Source organism: Perna viridis, chromosome 6 (assembly GCF_037379345.1).
Source record: "Perna viridis isolate PV_CMFRI_1.1 ecotype Kerala chromosome 6, ASM3737934v1, whole genome shotgun sequence".
Classification (NCBI taxonomy): Eukaryota; Metazoa; Mollusca; class Bivalvia; order Mytilida; family Mytilidae; genus Perna; species Perna viridis.
In genome coordinates, this window is record NC_142450.1 from 38,898,115 (window position 1) to 38,920,690 (window position 22,576).

The 22,576-nt window shown below is 32.5% G+C and overlaps 1 protein-coding gene across 3 annotated transcripts; it reads right to left on the reverse strand.

The window, feature by feature from the left end:
* Positions 1-10,106: 10,106 nt before the first annotated feature.
* Positions 10,107-22,513, reverse strand: LOC148614887 (uncharacterized). Of its 3 annotated transcripts, XM_088589385.1 has the most exons (18): positions 22,373-22,513; positions 21,831-21,994; positions 21,513-21,584; positions 20,633-20,704; positions 19,588-19,659; positions 19,257-19,328; positions 18,919-18,990; positions 18,604-18,675; positions 17,063-17,134; positions 16,775-16,846; positions 16,396-16,467; positions 14,999-15,156; positions 14,377-14,655; positions 13,705-13,980; positions 13,095-13,415; positions 12,546-12,665; positions 12,249-12,276; positions 10,107-11,030 (listed from the first exon to the last, which is right to left on the reverse strand). In XM_088589385.1, exons 1-18 carry the CDS (start codon positions 22,388-22,390, stop codon positions 10,622-10,624), a joined length of 2,421 nt encoding a protein of 806 aa, XP_088445511.1. In that variant the 5' UTR covers positions 22,391-22,513; the 3' UTR covers positions 10,107-10,621. The 3 variants fall into 3 exon arrangements, with proteins under 3 accessions (XP_088445511.1, XP_088445512.1, XP_088445513.1); XM_088589386.1 differs by lacking the exon at positions 12,546-12,665; XM_088589387.1 differs by lacking the exon at positions 21,831-21,994 and having other exon boundaries at positions 19,574-19,659; positions 22,373-22,489.
* Between the last annotated feature and the right edge of the window lie 63 nt (positions 22,514-22,576).

Genomic DNA, 22,576 nt, shown 5'->3' on the forward strand with positions numbered 1-22,576 from the left:
AACACAATGTTTTTATGCGTTTAGGTGGACACATTTTGTCTACCACAACACAAAAAGGTATTGACATAGACAAGCGTTGACATGAACATTTTTGACTAACTCAATCTTAGAAGGGTTGACATAGCCAAAATATGTCAACATAAACATTGTAATTTGATTAGATTGACAACAAATGACTGATGCAACAGGGTTTTTTTTATCGTTGTGATGGACAAAATGTATGTCTAATAGACAGATATTGCGCTGATTTAGACATTTTGTGTATTTATCAGTCAAAAAACGACTGTGGATGGTCATGTGAGTCGTTTAACATTTCATTTTTTATACTTCCGATGTTACTTCTACAACCATTATTCCCTATTTAAAAATTCTTCTGACAGAGGCGGATCTGGTGGGTGGTGCCACGGCGCACCGGACTACAACCTTGCCAAACGTTTTTCTCAAGGTGTTATTTTCTCAAACTACAGTAGTAATTATTTAATTACCTTTCATATCAATACATGGATTGCAATATCTCGAGGTATACAAATGGCAGTATATTAATCAATATGATTTACCTAGTATTTAACTGTCAAAACAAATTCTAGACAATTACTGTTATATCATCAAGGTCCCAAATCAAGTTAGAGAAGGATGTCGTTTTAATATTTTAGCTGAAAAAAAGTCACAATCTTTTTTAATTTAGCAGAAATCAGGGACTCTCACCTGGTCAAAGCGCAATTTAAAAAATATTGAGCCATCATAACTACTGCCGATTCCTGCTAAATATGGTGTTGGTACTATTGCTTGCAAACAACCTCTCGTCGACGAACAGAAACACCAACGAATACCAGAGATTTCTATAGTAGACTTTAATTATCCTGACTTCTTTTTAGAACTTTTTCATTTCTAACCATAAATAAGTTCAAAGTATGGGTCCCCTAGAGAACATCTCAGTGTCTTTGGCTCTTGTTAAATTAAGCAAAAGAAAATGACAGTTGTTCCGATGGATTCATTTCCAATCCTAATGTTCATAAAGCCCTTGTTTGATTGATATCAAAAACCATTGTGACCATTTTGTTATGTTTTGAACTGTACAACAAACTCGATAACCTATAAAGGAATTAGATTCTTAGGGTTTTTAGATAAATTGTACTTGAATGATTTTTCATTATCATATTTTTTATCTAATGTGATATAAATTTTTTTTGTCATTTTATTCACCGAGGCTTCGAATCATTGACATAAGGTAAATTATGTACGTTTGTACCTTCTAACTAAAGCATTCCTATTTAACATTTCAAGAGTAACTGCTGATGATATTTTCCATCTTTACGCATAGCTTTTAAGGAAGAAAACCTATGATACTTGCTCAGATGTTTGTGTCTTTGTTTTTTACACAAGTTTGTCAAAACTGCAGAAGTCGTACGAAACGAAAAACAGATTTTACCGAAACTTCTACCTACCACTACACTTTTATCTCGCTCGAATTTTGTAAACTATTAAACATACGGTATTCACACACACACACACACACACACACACACACACACACACATTGATCATTAAAACGAAGCCTTACAAGATTATGCGTTTGAGCCAACTTAAATACTCCAGACTTTGGCTTCTTAGTATATCATGACCAACTACGAGTTGCAATAAACCTCACGAAATATAAACCCGACATTTTAATTTCTTCAACACATCTAATTAAATACTATACACGAGCCCCTCTATGAAAGTTTTTTTCCCTATGAAAATTTAAAATAAAACTTTATATTCATGAGGAGGAATGGATATTACACATAGCTGCTAATTATAGAATTGCAGAATAGATTGAAATTAACAAAAACAACAAGGAATTCACGGCATTGGGATTATTTGGGTTATCTGAAGGAACTTTTTTTTTAGATTTGATAATATTTCATTCTCTTGACCATTAACCTGTCCGTTCATTCTGGCAAAAAAACAAAATAGAACAAAATAAAACTCCTTAGTATGATAGTTGTTTTGGAATTTTTGGTAGACCTTATTTTATTCCCAGATATATTGTCGAATTCAACAGCTTGTCTGTGAAATGTTTAGATGGAAAGTGAAAGAATTGTTAAAATCAATCTCATTCTGGGAGCCATTTTCAAAACCTATCATAAAAATTTACGGTAGATGTCACCTCCCGTAAAATACTTTTTGTCATTAGAAGTATCAAGAAATAATTGATCGGAACGTCTTCTCGAAATATTTTAAGATATGATTTATTGAGTTAAAACTACAGCACAAGAATAACAACAATGGGTCATCAAATGGCAAAGAATTCTATCCCATAATAACTGATTTTATAAAAGGCTATACGTTTCGAAAGAGTTGTACAACTTAAAAAAATAACCTGTAGGTTACAACATTTGGATGTGAAAAGAGAAGTTCCTTTGTTGAATTTACATATGTCATGGGTGACCATTCACTGTAGATTTCTAAGAGTTTGTCGGGAAAAAAGGCAAATTTAGAAAAACTAAAATAGTAAAAATAAAAGTAAGTAGCTATGCAAGGTGGGAAAACTCCCTGCACGGGTTACGAGCTACAGTGTAGCTAGCTGCTACAGAATACATGATCTTGACATTTCCTGTTCCTGTATTTGGACCTGCTAAAATCAGCTAAAAGTCTACGTTTAAAAGCGGTGAACAGTAAAAAATACTACACTTAGGGAAAGTGATTATTCACCACCTATAATATATTTCTTAGAAATCAACAAAAACCTTATCGGAAAGCTGTTTCTCAACATATTTTGTTTCTTAACATATTTCAATGAAATAAAAACCAAAAAAAAAAATAAATAAAATTCTATTTATTTGGGAATATAAAGGGACTTAGGTTCCAATCATTTATTTTTACATGCGAGCAGAAGACTGAAACAAATGTTGACTTATTTGAATTATATTGCAAAATGGTGCATAAAATATTATTATTATTATTATTATTATTATATGTTCTACTCTCGAGTAAACAAACTATTAAATGTCTAATAATGCCAAATAAATAAGAATTGTGTTTGGTTCTATGTTTTTATTTCACTACTTTACAATAAAAATTGTGGATTTATATGAAATGATTATTCCCTGTAGAAAGCCATCCATATTTGCATTAAAAACAAATTCGGACAATTGATTTTTCCTTAATGGTGACGCCTAGAATGAATTAACACAGCTATAAGTTAACCGAATATGAATTTGTGCGGCCAACATGATTTTCTTAGCTTCATGAAACTGATTTGTTCAACGTGTCACAGTTTCCTTTCCTCTTTTGTCTATCCCGGACTTGACTTCTTATGAGTAACTCTGTGGGTGTTTCTAAAAAAGCACAGGACGACTACCCTACCGGTGCATCTGGTCCATGCTCCCAATTTTCAGTGGAGTCCGAGTTGCTCATTCACTTTTGCTACATTGTATGAATTATTTTGGTAACTTTATATCTTTTGTTGTGTTTGTGTGTTTTCCATGTCTGGTCTTTGTCCCTGGATTACATCTTACTATTTCCTCTAGAACCTTGCTTCCCTTGATTATCCTGAAACATGTAAACGAAAACTAATTAAATTGTGAACACCTCGACGCCTAAACCAAAATAATGCATAATTCAGACATTTCGAAAAATACGATTTACACCCCAAAAAACGAGGATATCTGCCAAATCAAAATCAAACAGCGAAACTTATAGAACTATACATATATCAGTAAGATGCCCAAAAATGATTGTCAGATTTTCGACTAACAAAATTGTTCTCCGACCTGATCTAACCCAGTGCCGGTCACCTTTCAATAGTTTTTAAGGAGCAGCCCAGCGTCCAAAACCTTATATGCAATGACAGCATGATTAATCTAGTTGCCAAAATGCTTCGATAAAAAAAATGTTCATTTCAATGACTAGCCGACATTAGCATTAAATGAACCTACCTCTCTACAACATTGCGTTCTTGTCCGTCATCTTGTCGATCTCAATCCAGAAACAACCCCTCTCATACCAGTGTATTTTGGATTCCGTGCCTTGTAAACTTTGAAATTAAAAAAAAAATCATGTGCATTTGTGACGCTTTTCTCATATAACGGTAAACTTATGCTGACTTCGAACTTGCCTTTCAATTTGTTTAGATCAAACAGAGGCAATGACAATAATACGAAAGCAATCAATTGACGAGGGGTTACATGAAAATATCACTCTTTCGAAATACCAAAGCCAGGAAGTCCTTTCTACCTTGAGGAAACTGCGTGTTCAGTTGTTCGACATTTTAAAAGGGGAAACCGAGTCAGACGATCGACGATACGTATACACTGGAATACAATGGAGGCAAGGATGATCTAATATTAATAAATGTAGCCGAAGATGGTACATTTCAACATACAATTAGGAAGGGTAAAAGTAAACGTTACACCTAGATACAAATATATAGTTCTTGGTAGAGATTCCTCATAATTGTAAGAAATACTTCCAAATCATCTTCCAAATATACAGAGGAAGATGTTTACAAAATGCTGGAATTTTAATCGACAATATATTTGTCCAGTGTGTTGGACGTGTTTTTTCAACAAACGGTCGGCATTCCAATGGGAACAATTTGTGCCCCTTTAGTAGCTGACCTATTCCTTCACTCTTATGAGGCTGACTTTATAACTGATCTGATCAGAAAGAAAGAATATTGTTTAGCTAGATCCTTCAATCTCAGTTTCCGCTATATAGATGACGTGTTATCTTTAAACAATCCTAATTTCGGGGATTTGATACATCGCTTCTACCCAAAAGAACTTGAGATAAAGAATACTACAGACACTGTGAAGTCAGCCTCATATCTTGACCTACACTTAGAAATCGATGGTAAGGGAAAACTATTGACCAAACTTTACGACAAACGTGATGACTTTTCATTCAGAATTGTCAACTTTCCTTTCATCTGTGGCAACATCCCTTCGGCTCCTGCGTATGGAGTGTTCATATCACAACTCATACGTTATGCCAGAGCTTGCCGAAACTACGCAGACTTTTTGTATCGCGCCAGAACTCTAACGAATAGGCTTCTGGAACAGAGTTATATTGCTACAAGATTGAAGTCATCACTACAGAAGTTTTATGGTCGTCATCACGAACTCGTTATGGTGTATCCATCAGCACCATGAAAACTGATGTATTCAAAGAGTCATGGTTTTCCTTTCCTCGTTTGTCTACCCCGGACTTGACTTTTTATGAGCAACTCGGTGGGTGTTTCTAGAAAAGCAGAGAACGCTTACCCTACCGGCGCACCTGGTCCATGCTCCCAGTTTTTAGTGGAGTCCGAGTTGCTCATTTACTTTTGTTACTTTGTATGTATGATTTTAGTTACTTTATGTTCATTGTTGTGTATGTCTGTTTTCCATATCTGGTCTTTGCCCCTGGATTACATTCTTTTGATTACCGCTATAACCTTGGTTCCCTTGATTACTCTTTTAAATACTATTCCATATTTCGTAAAGGTATTTTTGAGTGCATTTACAACATTTATTTAAATGTTTCTACCTTTATAATTTGATAAAACAAATGCTTGTTTCTGTGTTATTTACATACTTCAAAACAACACCTTTTTGGGTGATATGTGTAATGTTTACAGCAGTTAAAATGATTTACGAAATAAAAGGCCACAATATATATCTGTCGAATTTGCTTCGTAATTTTGGTCGTTCCCTCCACGGGACTCGTAACGCTGTGACATCTAGCGAATAGAGTCGTCACATTCTGAAACGTTGTATAATATTGATTTGTTGTTGCATGCATCATTAATTTGATCCTCTATCCTACATAATAACACCTAGATGAATTGTCCCGTACTACCATACGTCGTGTACTAAGATAAAGTCTTAGATTAATCCCACGAGGAGGAATGACCCGGCCAGCGAAAGCTATATTTTTATATAGCCTAGCTGGTCGAGTGGTCTAGGGCGCTGGACTTTGTGCAGGCGGTGTTGCCATAGATGTAAACAACGATACGAGTTCGAGTCCCGCGGAGGGAACGATTTAACAGTTCTAACATCGTTGGGAATTGTTCAGACCTTTATAGACGTTTACATTATCTTCCCTGTTTCAATTTGATCTGATGGAGCAGTGTTGCGAATAAAGTCGTGACATTCCGAGACGTTGTATATATACAAGTCTAAAAGATTGTACAACGATGCCGTAACAAAGATCTTGAACATTGTGTTATAGACACACATAGTTCAGTATTCAAGATCAACACACAACGTGTGTCTATAACACAATGTTCAAGATCTTTGTTACTGTCGATAAAATTTTATATATATATAAGGGTCTGAAAAATTCCCAACGATGTTAGAACTGTCAAATTTGCGAAGCAAATTTTTGTCGTTCCCTCCGCGGGACTTTAACTCGTACCGCTGTGACATCTATGGCAACACCGCAACTGTCCCGTACTACCATACATCGTGTACTAAGTTACAGCGCTAGATCCTACGAGGAGGAATGACCCGGCCAGCTATATTTTTATATAGCCTATCTGGTCGAGTGGTCCTGGGCGCTGGACTTAGTGCAGGCGGTGTTGCCATAGATGTCACAGCGGTACGAGTTCGAGTCCCGCGGAGGGAACAGTTGACAGTTCTAACATCGTTGGGAATTTTTTTACTTTTTGACCTATTCCGTCAGTTTTATGAGGCTGACTTTATGGCTGATCTGATCCGAAAGGAAGAACATCGTTTAGCTAGATTCTTTAATCTCAGTTTCCTCTATATAGATGACATACAATCCTTAAACAATACTAGTTTTGGGGATTTGATACATCGCATATATCCCCAAGAATTTGAGATAAAAGATACTACAGACATTGTAAAATCAGCCTCATATCTTGACTTACACTTCGATGGCGAAAGAAAACTGACCGAGCTATACGACAAACACTATGATTTTTCATTCCGTATTGTCAACTTAACTTTCATCTATGGCAACATCCCTTCAACACCCTGCATGTGTAGTTTTCATATCACAACTTATATATTATGCCATACCTTGCTGTAGCTCCAGATCAAAACATTATGTTATTGTATTTGGAATTTCCCTGATGTTACCAAACATCTACTGCGAATTGACTGATAAATTCCCTAAACTAACAAAATATTAGGTGGTAGTGGTATATGTCATTTTTTAGTAATATCAGTTATCGACAGTCCAGAGGATCATAGATTTTACGTTCCATTTCATATATTTAATATTTGTAATTTCTCGTATCTAGCTCTCAAGATAAATCCAACATTTCATCTGTATGCACCTTGTTCAAGTGTCAGTTTTTGTAAGAATCAGACAAAAAGGGAAAAACCAGAAACATGCGTGTCAAAACCCCATCAATCTGACCATATTAATTCACTCAATCTTGCTTTCTCTATCAAAAAAATCCATTATTTGATATCTGCAGCACTGGATTTGCTCAGAAATGTTGAAATAGAATGTTAAAAAATGAGGATTTTGACAGAGTTAACTGCCCTTGAAATGTTCATTTTAAGTTTATTTCAATGATATTACAACTCAATTTACCAAAATGATATGGAAAATCTTGCCTATTTTCCTTGATTCTGATGGTGCAAATAAATAAGCCAAATAAAAAAATTCAAATAGTGTTTTTTTCATATAATGCTTTAGCCACTGCTTGATTCAGGCTGAAAATTAAAACATCAAATTTAAAGAAGAATCTTCCCTCCAAATACCTAGGTACCGGCCATTCCCCTTGCTATTGAATGAAATAGACAACAGATATGTCTGTTTATATTTCAGGTTATGGACAATGGAGTTTTCTTCGGTGGCCCTATCAACTGTACTTATAAATTTGATATATTATTGACTAACGTTCGAATATTAGCCTAAATATGATAAAAACTGCCTATACAATACAAAATACAAAAGTGCGCCAATACGGGATTTAGCCGCCCAATACCGCTTTTACCCGTCCAATACGTCATATTGGACTGGTTAAAATACATATTGGCCTAGAGTATTGGACTAGTTAGTCAATAAAGATATAATCGCGTAAGGTTTTCCATATTGGCTGAGTTATTGTTCTTCGGCTAGAAATATTGGACTTCGGCTACGCCCCAGTCCAATATGACTAGCCTCAGACCAATTACTAAGCCAATATGGAAAACCTTACACAGTAATACTATATTATCACATAGATATCAATGATTTACAGAAATTTCCCAATGTAAAAATGGTCGATAATTCACACTGTGAAATAAATTCGGTAATTTCACTCTCGGACTTTCTCTCGCCAAAATGTAACAAAATATAATAACACGAATGTCAATCCGCCTCTATCAAAATTTAAAATTTATGTTGAAACTAGAGAAAATCTATATAATAAAAAGGATAGTCAATTAACGCGTATAACCAAAATATAATCACTCGTGCTAATAAAGCATTAAGATTTAACTTATACGCGGAAAAAGTTCGACACACTCTTTAAATCAAGGGGTTCTACGGCTCTTGTGATCATATTTTGATTATTCACTCTTTCCAAATAATTACCTTTTCAGTATTAACTTGCAGCCTTTATGAATATCATACAAGAGGTACTTAATTCATGTCAAAAACTCACAATGTTTTTATTCAGACAGTTACAGACCACAAAACCAGTCTAAGTGTTTTATCCGTTTGTTGCACTTTTGAAATATGAAATACAGATGAATTTCCACTTTGCTGGAGATAACATTTTCGATTTAGTTGTTAGATCATACCTAGTATTTCTAGAAGATAGATTTTCCTTGTTTTTCTCGAAGAATACCTTGAATGATTATACTTCAAATTTTAAATCTAAAAAAAATTAGTGCACCGACCTTAATTTGGAAATATTTGGGCATTAATAAAGGCACTTTTGTTTGACATTTTGATTCTACAGGAAATTTATACTATTTAATATAATATTTAAAATATGGAAGATACAATTTCATATTCATTAATGTCAAGAAAAATTAACTGATATTTAAAAAAATGGTGGTCACTGCACTCTTTTTCTTTTTATGTAAAAAGACAACTAAAACTCCCATTACATTTCTATAGATCATTTTCCCATCAATTATTTCTCTTTGAAAAGGCTTCATACTGTTATTGTTTATAATTTTACAAAACGAATGTTTATGTTAAAAAAAATTTCTAAAATATTTTGAACAAATTTATTTAACATCATTTAAACACTAGTAGATAATTGGAAACACAAATACACGTATAATTTTGTACGATGACAGAAAATAATGTTTCGTGTATAGGTATCATCTACCTTAAATGTGTGATGAATGTATGCAGAGAGGACTATTGTTATTTAAACTTAAGACCTATGTTGATCGAAACAACACGAGCATCGTTTGTTCGGAGATTTTCTGTATTAGGAATCACCTCTCTTGTAATGTCTGAATTATATATGGATTCGTACTTGATATCAATTTTAAGTCAATACCTGAAAGTAAACTAAATCAATACACTGAAAATATGAACCAGATGAAAGGGGGGGGGTAAATGTAATACAATCATATATCTAACAAGCAAAACGAAAGCAATTTTGCATATATATTTATATAAGATTTTATCAGTTTATCTATTTTGATAGTTATTTCAGCCAAATAAACTGACTTTGTTCATCCATCAAGCATATGACTGTAAAAACCAAAAAAAATATTTGTATGAAAATTGATACGTAAAAAAGACTTGATATTAAATATAATTTTCTATTACAATGTTTGCAAGTGTAATTTGAGATATAATAATAGCTAGATTGTACATACTGCCAAAATCAACGACTGCAAAGAAGGAGTGAGTAAAGTGAGCTGGTATGAAGATTAGAATTTTTTTGCACATAAAGGTTCAAATAAAGGGTAATACTTTCGTTTTTTTTTAAATATTTTATTTAAGCAATAACATAGGTACAAAAAAAACCTATCAATCCTGTTGTAAAAATTAAAAAAAAAACTTATAAGATTAAAAAAATATATGATAAATGTCAGGAATAATAATATTGTGTTGCCTTTGTTTATCGTTAGAACGTCACAACTGTACGACTAATCAATATCCAGTTCTTTGTCAAACATAAAGCAAGCAGGTGGCAAAAAACTCAAAACACGAAATTAAAAGAATTTGTGTATTTTGGTCGACTACAAGAAGCTCAAAAATATAAAAAATCCTTATACAAAGCAAATTTGTATTGAATAAACACTTTATGATTAGTTTTCATTTTGGACCATGAAGAGATCTTAAAGGCTATTCTCCTCACCAGACCATCACCGAACGAGCCATGAATTTATATTCAGTTTATTTATAAATGTTGATCGGTGTTCAAGTGTTTGCACACCATGTTTCAAAGGGATGTCGATATTAAAACTAATTTAAAAGGTTTTTTTGATAAGTTAACGTCACAAGTAATGACTATATTATTGAAAAAGGTTTCCGAAAAAAAATTATGGGCAATAACTGCTGACTAGTTTTCCTATAAAGGTGGAAATGTGCATGTATACATTTACATAATGTTAATTCACTGAAGTCTAAATATCGCTTTCCGATGTCCAACAGTTTTGTGTCATGACTACCTATCACTATTCATTGTCTACCGCATGATTTATATGCAAATTGTATTATTGAAACTTCAATTATTCGTTTCCATAATTTGCACCACCTCTGAATTATTATCTTCATCATTTCTATTTACCGTCGCTATTGACTTTGCCCGGATTCCTTGTAAAGATGTCGTACAAAAGTAGCCTGCTGATTCACTTTCTTCATAATTCGTACTACTCACAGTGCCCTCATAACTGTCAATTGTAGGTTGACGTGTAATATTATCTACAGAAATATAACCCGCCCATTCGGTAGGAAAATATTTTACAACATTGTCTTCTCTGTTAGCCAATGAAGACCTGTTCGGTTGGTCATTTATTGTTTTAACTGCAGTGTTTTCATTGGTAGGTAATGAAGGTAACGTTCTAGGTATAGTCTCATATTCAACAGGAGTATCGTACAAGTCAGGCTGAGTCGTGTGGCTGTGTCTATCAAAACTGGAAATGAACGTATAGTACTATAACAGGAGAGCATGATTTGACCCACAAAATTATATTCTCAATTGAAGACCATTCGGTAACAAGCCAGCGACAAAACTCCATCACAGAGGATCAAACCCTAGACAAGTCGGTGATAAGCCAACAACCGACCGTTTCCGCTATATAAGTCATTCTTCAGTTAATAAAATTAACTGGCTATTCAAATATCACTACCTGCTAAAACGTAGGTAGGCCGTCATGCCACAGTACTTACAAACGACAAAATAATATTAAGAAGTATGATAAAAATACAGATGTCCCGTAAGATAGAAACACCTTAAAATCTTGTTTGGACTTCAAATATGCTTTTATTCAGAAAACAATATCTTCTTATTAATCACAATCATTTAGCCATCAATTGAGGAATGTGATGTCCGTACAGTCCAACAGTGTAAAGGTCAAATTGAAATCTCACGTCAAAATCATAAAAAACGAAAACTGAACTGCTAAAAAAGTACCCTTAAATCTTTTACACCCTAGTTTTAGTAATGAAATAATTAAAAGTTCAAACTTGTTTAAAGTAACTTTTACTTCCTCATTTACAGTAACTTGAGAGTAAAATCAAAATACTGTACTTGAAATACATAATACATTTTATAACTTGTTGCAACAGTTTTGAACAACTTCTCAATAAGTTTTAAGACAAACGGTACATGGAAAAAACAATAGAACAACAACTTCTACACCTCTTACGTGTGACAAAAACATGACACACACTTCACCTGTGACAAGAATTGAAAACATACCTCACATGGGACAAGAATTATGATCATCCATTACATTTGACAAGAATTATAGGCACCTCTTATATGTGAAAAGAACCAGAAACACTACCTACATGAAACAAGAACTGGAAACACCTCGTATAGGTGACAAGAACTGAATGAACTCCTTACCTGTGACAGAATCATAAGGTCATGTTGCTGATATTATGGTTTTTGTAATTTAAAATCTATCACTTTATTTGTTTAGATAAAACAAGCAATAAAATAAACTCACATTCACAACTATAATGTTTGACAGATACAATTGATTGAACAATTTTATAGACTATCACAAATTTGTTGATTGACTTATGTCGACATTGATCAAAGTTTTACATAAGTAGAGAAACTTAGAAAGAAAGGTAATAAGTACTATCTTAATGTTTAAACTTGTGTGGTAACTATGGTATACCTGTTTCTGTTTTCATTGTTTCCGTTCCCTGAAACGATATCAAAACTTCGAACAAAAAACTTTAAAAACATTTGAAATAATCAATATTCAGGAAGACAAATTGTAAGTACATAACTTAATTAACGTAATAAAGAAAACCTATTCATATATATATTTTTTTTCGATGCCATTCTTTGCATAATGCGTAAATATATCAATTTGAATTGATGATTAAAGTGTTTTAGAGATGAAATCATATATATCTAAATTTTCCTCTATCTACATCCATTGAGAGTAAGAAAATATACAGTAAATTACCCCAGCCTTTCTTACAAGCCAAACACACAGTGCATAGAACGACCAAAATTATTAACACTATGACACAAATGATAACTATGATCCAAACAGAGGTTTCACTGTTATCATCAAGTGACATTCCTGGAAGTAAAAAGCATTTCGGTTTATCATAATTTGCAAAGAAAAAGTAATCTGTAACTTTAACTGATGAAATCTTTAATTTGGTTAAACTTAGTACTTCTGGAGTCCGTTGCTTATTTACTGTTGTTACTTTGTATGTATTATTTTGGCTATGTTATGTTCTTTGTTGTGTAAGACTGTTTCCATGTCTAGTCTTTGTCCCTGGGTTACATTATTATGATTTCCGCTAGAATCTGGGTTCCCTTGATTACTCTTTATTAACAGTTACAGGTTTCCTGTGCCTTCTGATGGAATTGTAACTTGCAAAATACCTTTTATCAATCTTTATCTTTGGCATCGAAATGTAAGGTACGTACAAAATGATACTATAAATTTTACAAAAAAATCTACGAGTGATTTAAAGGTACATTTAAGCTGTAAAATACATACCAGGGCTAGGTTTGAAAGTCTCATTAGCATAACCATGGTTGTTGATGATGATGCAGTAATAATTACCAGCTGCATTGGTAGAAGCAAAGTTGTGAATCATTAACATGGTCAAAAATCCAGCTCTCTGTACATTCACCCCATATAGCTGCGTTGTAATAGATGTGGTGGTCGTTGATATGTGATATTTCGAATCAAAACTCAAACTTTGGTTATCGAACTTCCATTGAATGTCAGTGTATGACGGTGCAGATACAAATAAAATTGAGAGCTTCCTTGATGTTCCACTTATATCGATGGTTTTAGATGTGATTATAGGTGGACCTTAAATAAAGTATATCACACAAATATAGACGTAATTTCGATTGCAAGATATATCCTCTAAACAAATTTCAGGTTATTTGCTTTATTGCAATAATGTATTTTTAGCTGCCAATTTCAATTTTTTTTTTGTAAACGATACATTTTCACAAGTTGTATGTTTCTGTGTTTTTATTTTGTGTTTGAGAAAAAAAAGAAAACGTAAACAAAAACAAAGAACTTTCACATAATCAAAATGTTTTATTTTAAAACAGTGTTTTGTGCTTTAATTTTAAAAAAATCAATTACATACCATTTACTTCTAAGTCAGAAAGGTAATTTGAAATATTCAGTCCAAGTGCATCTCCTCTCCATTTGAATCTATACCGACCTGCGTCTTGGCTGTTACATGATGGAATTTGTAATACACTGACATTGTTAAATGTGTTGCCTGGCAACTTTCGAATAAAAACTCCATTAAAGGTATGGATCCAACCATCTGGAGACAATGTCGTAGATGTCAAGTTACAAGAGTACGATATGGGGAATGTTGTGTTACAGAATGAACTCTTTGTCATCTCTAAGTCAACTGTAAAATGAACACCAATTATGGTGCTGTACATCGTAATCGGCGTAAAACTTTTCAAAATTAAATTAATTATAAAATACATTGTCTAAACAAAGCAAAACAATGTCAACATACTTTCAAAGACGAGTCATTTATACGGCAAAACTAGCAATTTATATTAAAGTAAAATGCTTGTGTTGTTCAGTTTTTTTTTTACAAATATTCTAAGTAAGCACATCCGCATCAGACAAACATATATGTTGAAAATTATCAACTGGCCTTTTTTGTTTGCTTTGTCAGCTTTTATTTTAAGGCTTTTCGTTCAAGAATATATAGACTCTGAGTTTATTTTGATTTTTGAAAGGAAGTGTAAACGTCTTTTACTGTAATTGAAACAAGTATACACCATTTCCTTACCGTTTACCGTCATACTTGTTGATCCATTTACAGTAATACTAAATGGTTTAGAAATGTTCCAAACACACACATAATCACCTGCATCCTCTGCTCTACACGATTTTAAAGCCAAAGTATTTGTATCATCGGACATAGTACCAGCTAATGTTCGAACAATTAAAGATTTTCTATAATGATACCATGCGCGAAATGTTCCCGGTTGACCGATCAAGGTACATGGTATTTCTACGTTAGAATACAGTCCGCAATTAATTGACGTAGGAGAATCTATCACATATTCTTTAAAAGTTAAACAGAACATATATAATTAATATACGAAAACAAAAACTCTTTGCAAAAATGACATTCATATATCAAAATATTTTAATTTGAATTGTAACATTCTTTCTGATTGGTTGTTTTTTTTTTAGCAAACTAAGCTATTTTGTTAAACTTGCTTTGGTACTGTAACATCACTAACGTCGGTTGGTTCGCAATCTGCGATTAAAATAATCTAAAAAATATAGGATTTTCTTAACGACCACATTTTTAATATTTGCTTTTATTAAATAACATGAAAATAAGGGCTTGTTTCCGAATACTTTAATTAAAGAAAATTCTGTCGAGTTATCGACAAGCTTACTATTGCAATCCTTGAAATAATCTATAGTTATATCAATGATGTAAGATCCCGTCGATAGACATGTTGCTTCAGCTGTTCCAATCGATGGGTTAGATAATAACCAACCATGGAACCACTGTATACTACAGTTACACGTAATCTCATTTAAGTGAAGTTGTCTAAAATAAATGAAATATTTCCAGAAATTTAAAAATTATATCTATATATATACTCATAATATGGCAATGATTGAAAAGTATAAAAACTTCTTTATGAATTTGTAACTTCAAATTTAATTAGTTTATATTACACAATTAAGTATAGTCTATGATATAGTGCAAAAGAACAGTTGACAGTGTACTCGAATGTATGTACCTTGTGATTAATATTATAGGATTAAACAGCTATTTTCGGTCGTTCATACATGCATGAACAACCGAAAATAGCTGTTTAATCCTTATAACTCTATTCCGACATTTGGGAATTTTTTTTAAGTGTGTTGAACCGGTTAATGTATTCATAGAATCTAGTTTTAGAACAATTTTATTTTGGGACGAATTTACTTGTTAAAGTAGTTAAATTTTAAGCATTTATATGCCCCCACCCCCGATGAAAATTACTCTTTGTAAACAAACAGTACCGGTAAAATTGATGTGGATATAATGCCGTTAAGGTAGTTGCCACGCTCTTTCGAACTATACGGCCGCCATATTGTTTTTGTTGACTGGCGTTTATGCATGTATGAACTTTCTGGCAAAGACGGTCTGGACCAATCAAATACGGCTATAAGCTTGAAAAATCTTTTTACTAAAATAATTATAAGATTATACATCTATATTCGGTCGTTAGTAGCAACGGATGTCGGAGAGCTCAAACTGAATGAATGGCCGAAGATTGTTCATGTAATGTTTGGGAATGGAGAAATCCGTTCATACATGCATGAACAACCGAAAATAGCTGTTGTTTAATTCCTATAATTCTATTCCGACATTTGGGAATAATTTTATTTGGAATGTGTTGAACCTGTTATTGTATTTATAGAATCTAGTTCTGGAGCAATTTAATTTTTGGGCGAACTTACTTGTAGTTAAATTTTAAGCATTTATATGTTCCCCCCCCAGCTGAAAATTACTCTCCGTATACAAACAGTACCGGTAAAATCGATGTTGCTGTAATAAACTATTTTTACGGCTATGTTATGCCGATTAGGTCGTTGCCAGATTCTTTCGAACTACACGGCCGCCATATTGGTTTCTAGTTGACTGGCGTTCGTGCATGTATGAACGATCTGGCGAAGATCATGCTAGTATGAACTTTCTGGCAAAGACGATCTCGCCTAAACAAAGGAATCTTATGATTAGAATTATTATGTAAAAAAATGATATGACACAACAAATATAAAATGAATTTCAACTAACAATTTATATATACTTGGTATATTGTTGAATGCATTCGATTCTATGACGGAAATCTGATTGTCGTATAAGTCTCTGGAATTACAGAAAATTGACAGAAAATACATATTAAAAGTAGTGCATAATATGATTACCACCTACAATTTTTGCAATTTCGTGTATTACTAGTACAATTTTAGAAATATTAAATATCCCTTTTCTATGTTTCGTGTTTTAAGATTCAGGTTATTCTCATCAACCATGAAAAATCATAAAAATCAGTGAGTTCGTTACCGTCGTAAAAAAAATCCCAAAAAATGAAAATTGTTAAACATGTACAGCCAAACAGTTAAAATCAATGAAATTTGTATAACATTAATCGTGCCATTTTTACTCTACTTACATTTGTTCAAGAGAAGGGAGATCTGAAAACGAATATGCCATCACTACCCTCAGGGCATTAGTGTACAAATATCTACAAAACAATCGCTACATGAAATATATTGATGTATAAGCATTTTTGAAAATCCCATTAGAATAATTAAGCTTTCAGTAGTAATATCTCAATTATCGTTGGTATTTTTCATTTATGAGGTTGTGATTCTACTTTATGATACAACTATAATATGAAATTACAATTCAATGGCGATATAAACAAAATGATAATGTCTTTACTATTATGAAAACTTACAAAATAGTCAGGGCAGACAGATTGTTGAATGAAAACGTTTCGATCAATCTAATGTGATTCTGTGAAACATCTCTGCAAAGTAAAACCCGTTATATGAACTTCCAGCTTTTTGAAAATAAAACCACGCATACGAATTAAAATTGTTTCTTAAACACACGAGAAGTAAAGTAAAATTAAAATATCACAATAGTAAGTGCGCTTGACTCGACAAAATACCCCTTGTACTTGAATAATAACGTATTTGAATTTTCTCACTAAAGAGGGAAAATTCCTATATGATTTGTGCGAGATTTCCTTATCTCACCCACGGGTTGAGACAAAACACGTGCGCTTTCCGGTAAAAATGACACAATTGAATAGAGTAATGAATGATCATACCTAACCAATATCGAATGTGTGCTTGAAAATTCCTTTAAAATAATAAAGAATAACTGGTGATTGATTATTTCTTACAGTTTGTTTTGAAGTGACCAACATTTTATACCTGATCGTGACGTATCACTGGCCTGTTTAATACTGATTTTCTCCATTCAAACTTTATATCGAAAAACTTACATGAGGTGAGAAAAAGTATCAAAAATCCGATTTTCCCAAGCTAGGTTGGGGAACGTCACTCTTGGGTAAGATGGTATAGCTCTCTGACTCGATGGAGCTTCATTAGAGAACGACTAAATCTTGGTGTCTGAGATTTTCCTATCATGCACTCGTACAGGTGTTTAATTCTTAATAGCCAACTTTTTACGCTTCTTCATTTTTGACAACCATGTCAACAACCATTTTTTCAACACCGATATTCAAAGGTTGTTTTGAAAGCAAGAAAAAATAGTTATATCGGAGGTATTTAAGATTAGAAATCGATCGACAAGTCAATGTTAGGAACGCCAAATAGATTATTTACGACAAACAAACCGTACAATACAAAACAATACAAATGAACCAAAAAATTACACACTTAAATATAAACGAAGACACTCCACTAAAAACTTGGAGTGAACTCAAGCCCATCGGAAGTTCCTGTTTCTAGTCAGACAATCGCCATGCTACTCAATGAAGGTCATGTTTAGTGAACATGATGCTCTCTGTGACAAATGAAGGTTTTTGGTCATTTTAATACCGACACGCCACATCTATTAATCAGTTCATGTCGACAATCATGAAACTTTTGAAACGACGACTTTGAGTAACAAATATCTTTTAGAGAAAAAAACTCAATATTATAGGTAGTATTCAATTCAATGATTTTATGTAAAGGTACACTCACATGATAAACTATGAATGTTTACACACAAAGTGGGGAATTCGATAGCGTTTACTGATTTTGGCTGAATTCTGTATATTGATGAATATTTAAATATTTATAAAGACGCTCTAAGGCGTTCCTATAAATTCAAATTACATATCAAAAATATGAATATTGATATATTTGGTATGCTGTACACGTGTACCTTGTGTAAGCAGCTTTTGACCGTAATAATAGTACATAGGAGGATTGAGATCCAAAATATACTTTGTACACAAGAAATATTCAAAAACAAACTTACAATTTTTCCAACGACAATAGTCCTGAAAATGTATTTGCGTCAAATCTTTGTAGTTGGTTATTCTGAAGATACCTGAAAATGTAATGGTTTCGAAAGGTAGGTTCTAAAAAGGTGCCAAAGGCTATAAAAATAAGGACTTTTACCCAGAACATTACTTGAAAATGACAAAAAAGACTCTAAGTTTTCCAAAATTTATATTCATGTTTACATTTGACATTTATATTATACCAAATAGGAAGGAACAGCTCATACATTTAATTCCAACTTTTTTAAAACAGGTAAGAAACATTTTTGTTAAATCTCGTTTGTACTAACAGTTCTCTTAGTGAATTCAAACCAGAAAATGTTGTAGGTTCTAAATCTTCAATTCTGTTCCCATAAAGGTATCTGAAAGGACAATATCAGACTATAGCAGAAAACTAATCATCATGCACATATCAAAATCGAAAACAAAAGAATGCAATGAATATGATTAATTACTTTTACAATTTCATTACATTTCATTAAATAATAGAATTCATAACATAACACGTTAAGAGGTTGTGACAACCGTAATCAAATTAAGCAAATCAAAATAATTTATTTGGTAAGGGCTCTGTTTTATATATCATAGTTATACAGAACAAATTAGCATTTAGGAAAAAAGTACTTACATTATTTGCAATGCAGTTGTGTTTTCAAAAACTCTTTTGGGAATGAATGATATGTTATTCTGCTGGAAATGTCTAAAATGATAAACGCATATTTATAAGTGATCTATTTCTTTAGGGTTTTTATTTTGTGATGAAAATTTGATCCGTTGTTCATCAAGTGTTCGTTATAATAAAAATGTCTCTTTTTTATAACTACTCGCAATGTCAATTACGCATCTAAACAATTCAGATATTTCTCTTTATTCAAAAACATTTCTGTGGTAGTTTGGACTTTTATTTGAAATAAATTTTAATCATACTTCAATACAAATACAAACCCCATCAAACTTACAATACTCTCAAGTTAATGGAATCTCTAAACAATTCAGGTTCTAGGCTCGAAATGTTGTTTTCAGCTACATGCCTATAATAAGAAGAAAATGCCTCATTAATCAATCATACATAGATTTTCTTTAAGGTGCTTGTTCTTATTAGCATTGCAGTAGTTATGATTTTAACAAAAAGACATATGACGACTGGTTATTTGTTGTAGTTATTGTTGTTTTTGTTTTTGAGGGGTGTTTTGTTTTGTAATGATTTTATTATTTTATTTTTGTTTGTTTTTATCTTTTTTCTTGTTTGTTTCTTTGGAATAAACAATTACTCTACAAATATCTAATCCCTGTGCAGGTCCGGGTGTTAAAAGAAATTGCCCGACCCTACCCACCCTCCCTATTTCCAGTGGCAATGAAAATTTGTCAACCCCATTGTCCTTGTGTCCCATCCCTTTTTCATTTCATTATCATTTCATGTTCATTTTATCATCAATTTCATGTTCATCGTCTGCTTATAGCTGAAACATTGCTGCTCGGATGTTAAACCCCAACAAACAAATACAAACAAATATCTAAAGTCTAGCTAGAGCCTCTGATTCAGTCTACTTAATTATTTCATAGTTTTCCTTTCCTCGTTTGTCTACCCCGGACTTGACTTTTTATGAGCAACTCGGCGGGTGTTTCTAGAAAAACAGAGGACCATACCGATGCACCTGGTCCATGCTCCCAATTTTTAGTGGAGTCCGAGTTGCTCATTTGCTTTTGTTACTTTGTATGTATGATTTTAGTTACTTTATGTTTTTTATTGTGTATGTCTGTTTTCCATGTCTGGTCTCTGGATCACATTCTTTTGATTACCACTATAACCTTGGTTCCCTTGATTACTCTTTACTTCGCGGTCACCGATAACTGATGACAGGTGACACATCTGATCAAGCTTTTGTTATGATATATAAAATATGGCCAACCTATCCATTTACTAAAGAGAACATGAAAACAAATCAAAGATTAGGATATCATAACTGTATTCTTTATAAGTTTGTGACACTGTATGTAACTTACAAAATCTGCAAATTGTATAGTTTCCAAAACGTCTTTGCATGCAGTTCTTTAACTCTATTCCTATAAATGTACCTGTTAAATTTGGAAAATTAAAGCAATTAATCAAGCCTTACCGCGATTGCAAAGAAAAAAACAAAACGGTAGATTAAGTCATGCATTGACTACAGACTTCAGGGAAAATAGTGGTCTTTATTTCTCTGCATTAGGTTGATCAATCGTGTACCCTATTCAGGTGAAAGGAAGTAGAACTTTGAAAGGACAGATTGGTGTACTGACAAAGTTTGTAATGATGATTTTTCTCTCTCAGATTCTTAAAAGATTAAAGTTTTAAAAAAAAACAAAATATTTTTTTATCCTTCAAAATGCATAGTATATGAAATTTTAAAAAGACTGCATATTACAAATGAGTGCAGAACCAAAAAAATGCAAAACTTCCGGTACCTTCAAACCTGATGGTGGTTGAAAAAAAGATGGTCAACCTCTATTCCCGTGGCGATTTTTTAATCTCTAGATTAAAGTATTACAACAAAAATGGTTTTCGAGTCCTAGTTTTAATTAGAAATTACTGAAAAACTTGAAAAGGTTAGTATTGTCGGCTATATGAAAATAAATACTACCGTTTTCTCTTCAATTATAAAGCAAACTTTCTTAATAAGAGATACAATTTGAGATAAAAACACAAACTAAATATTAAACGAGTATGAATAAATGTTTTTTTAATGAAATATCCTAACCTTTTTTGCCAAATGGTTTCGGGATAAAAAAAAAAACATTATTATTTTAAGCTATTAAATACGTGTTATTATTATTTAGGTAATATATTTCATATTGATTTGATATATGAGTCTTATAATTCGTTATTTATGTTATTATTACTTACAACTCTTTAAGAGTCACTAAATGAGAAAACGAGTCATCTGTAATGTCTTCAATTATATTTTCGTAAAGGAAGCTGAAGAATAAATGCATACTTTAAATTTCTCCATTATGAAACGACTTGACCGACATTTTCATATTAAAAATAGATGAAAATTTCCACAATTATAAATAGTTACTTTTATTTCGGGATTTAAATTTACCACTTTTATGAGATATTATTACAAAAATCATTTGATATTGAAAATATTTAAAAATAATACTTCATTCCCTTTTAATCTACGACCATATCATTCATTTGAACACAACACTATAACCTTACAGATGGACAGTTTCAACAGGAATACCATCTGGTAATGTCCGCAACGCTTTAGAGTTGCAGTCAACATTCAATCCTAAAGAGACAGTCGTACAAACACAGACGATAGGGCAAGATCCTTGGACATCACTCTCAAGGATCACGACGACAATAAAGCATTGGATGAACTGTAAAACAAACAAATTATACCAACGTCCTCTTATCAAGATTAACTAAACTCAATTATAATGATTTGGATATGTTCTTTGGTATGTTCACTACCAGTGGAAATGAAAGTTGTTAAAAATTTGCAATTACTGTATCTCGGAAATAAAGTTCGTAATTTAAAATTAAATTTTAAAATATTTTACGTATGAACGAGTTATCACATATTTCAGTTAAAACATGAACCTATTGTTTTATTTTTGTATTTGTCAGAGTGGAATACGGTGTCAAATGCAGCAATTGTACAACGTTGTACTATCATGTCATGAGACAGAATTTTCAAATATACATTTGATTTTAATAAGTAGTTGAAAATAAACTAATGCACGAAGAAAGCTTACCTTGAAAGGAACCCACATTTTGCCTGCTTTTTTTTAGATAAATGCAATTACTGCTTTTACTTCATTGAACAATGTACAGGAATTTCCGTACACTTGAGGAAGTTGTTTCGGTCTAGTTGGAATATAAAATGACATTTAAATAAAACTTACTATTCTTTTATTTATTGATAGAAAAGTTGTATAAAAATATCGCCATCTATTAAA

Coding starts and splice junctions, on each gene's coding strand:
- LOC148614887 (XM_088589385.1), bottom strand. Junction 19,660..20,632: donor CTATACAATTTGCAGATTTT/GTAAGTTACATA, acceptor TTCTTATTATAG/GCATGTAGCTGAAAACAACA. Junction 18,991..19,256: donor ACAACTGCATTGCAAATAAT/GTAAGTACTTTT, acceptor TTGTCCTTTCAG/ATACCTTTATGGGAACAGAA.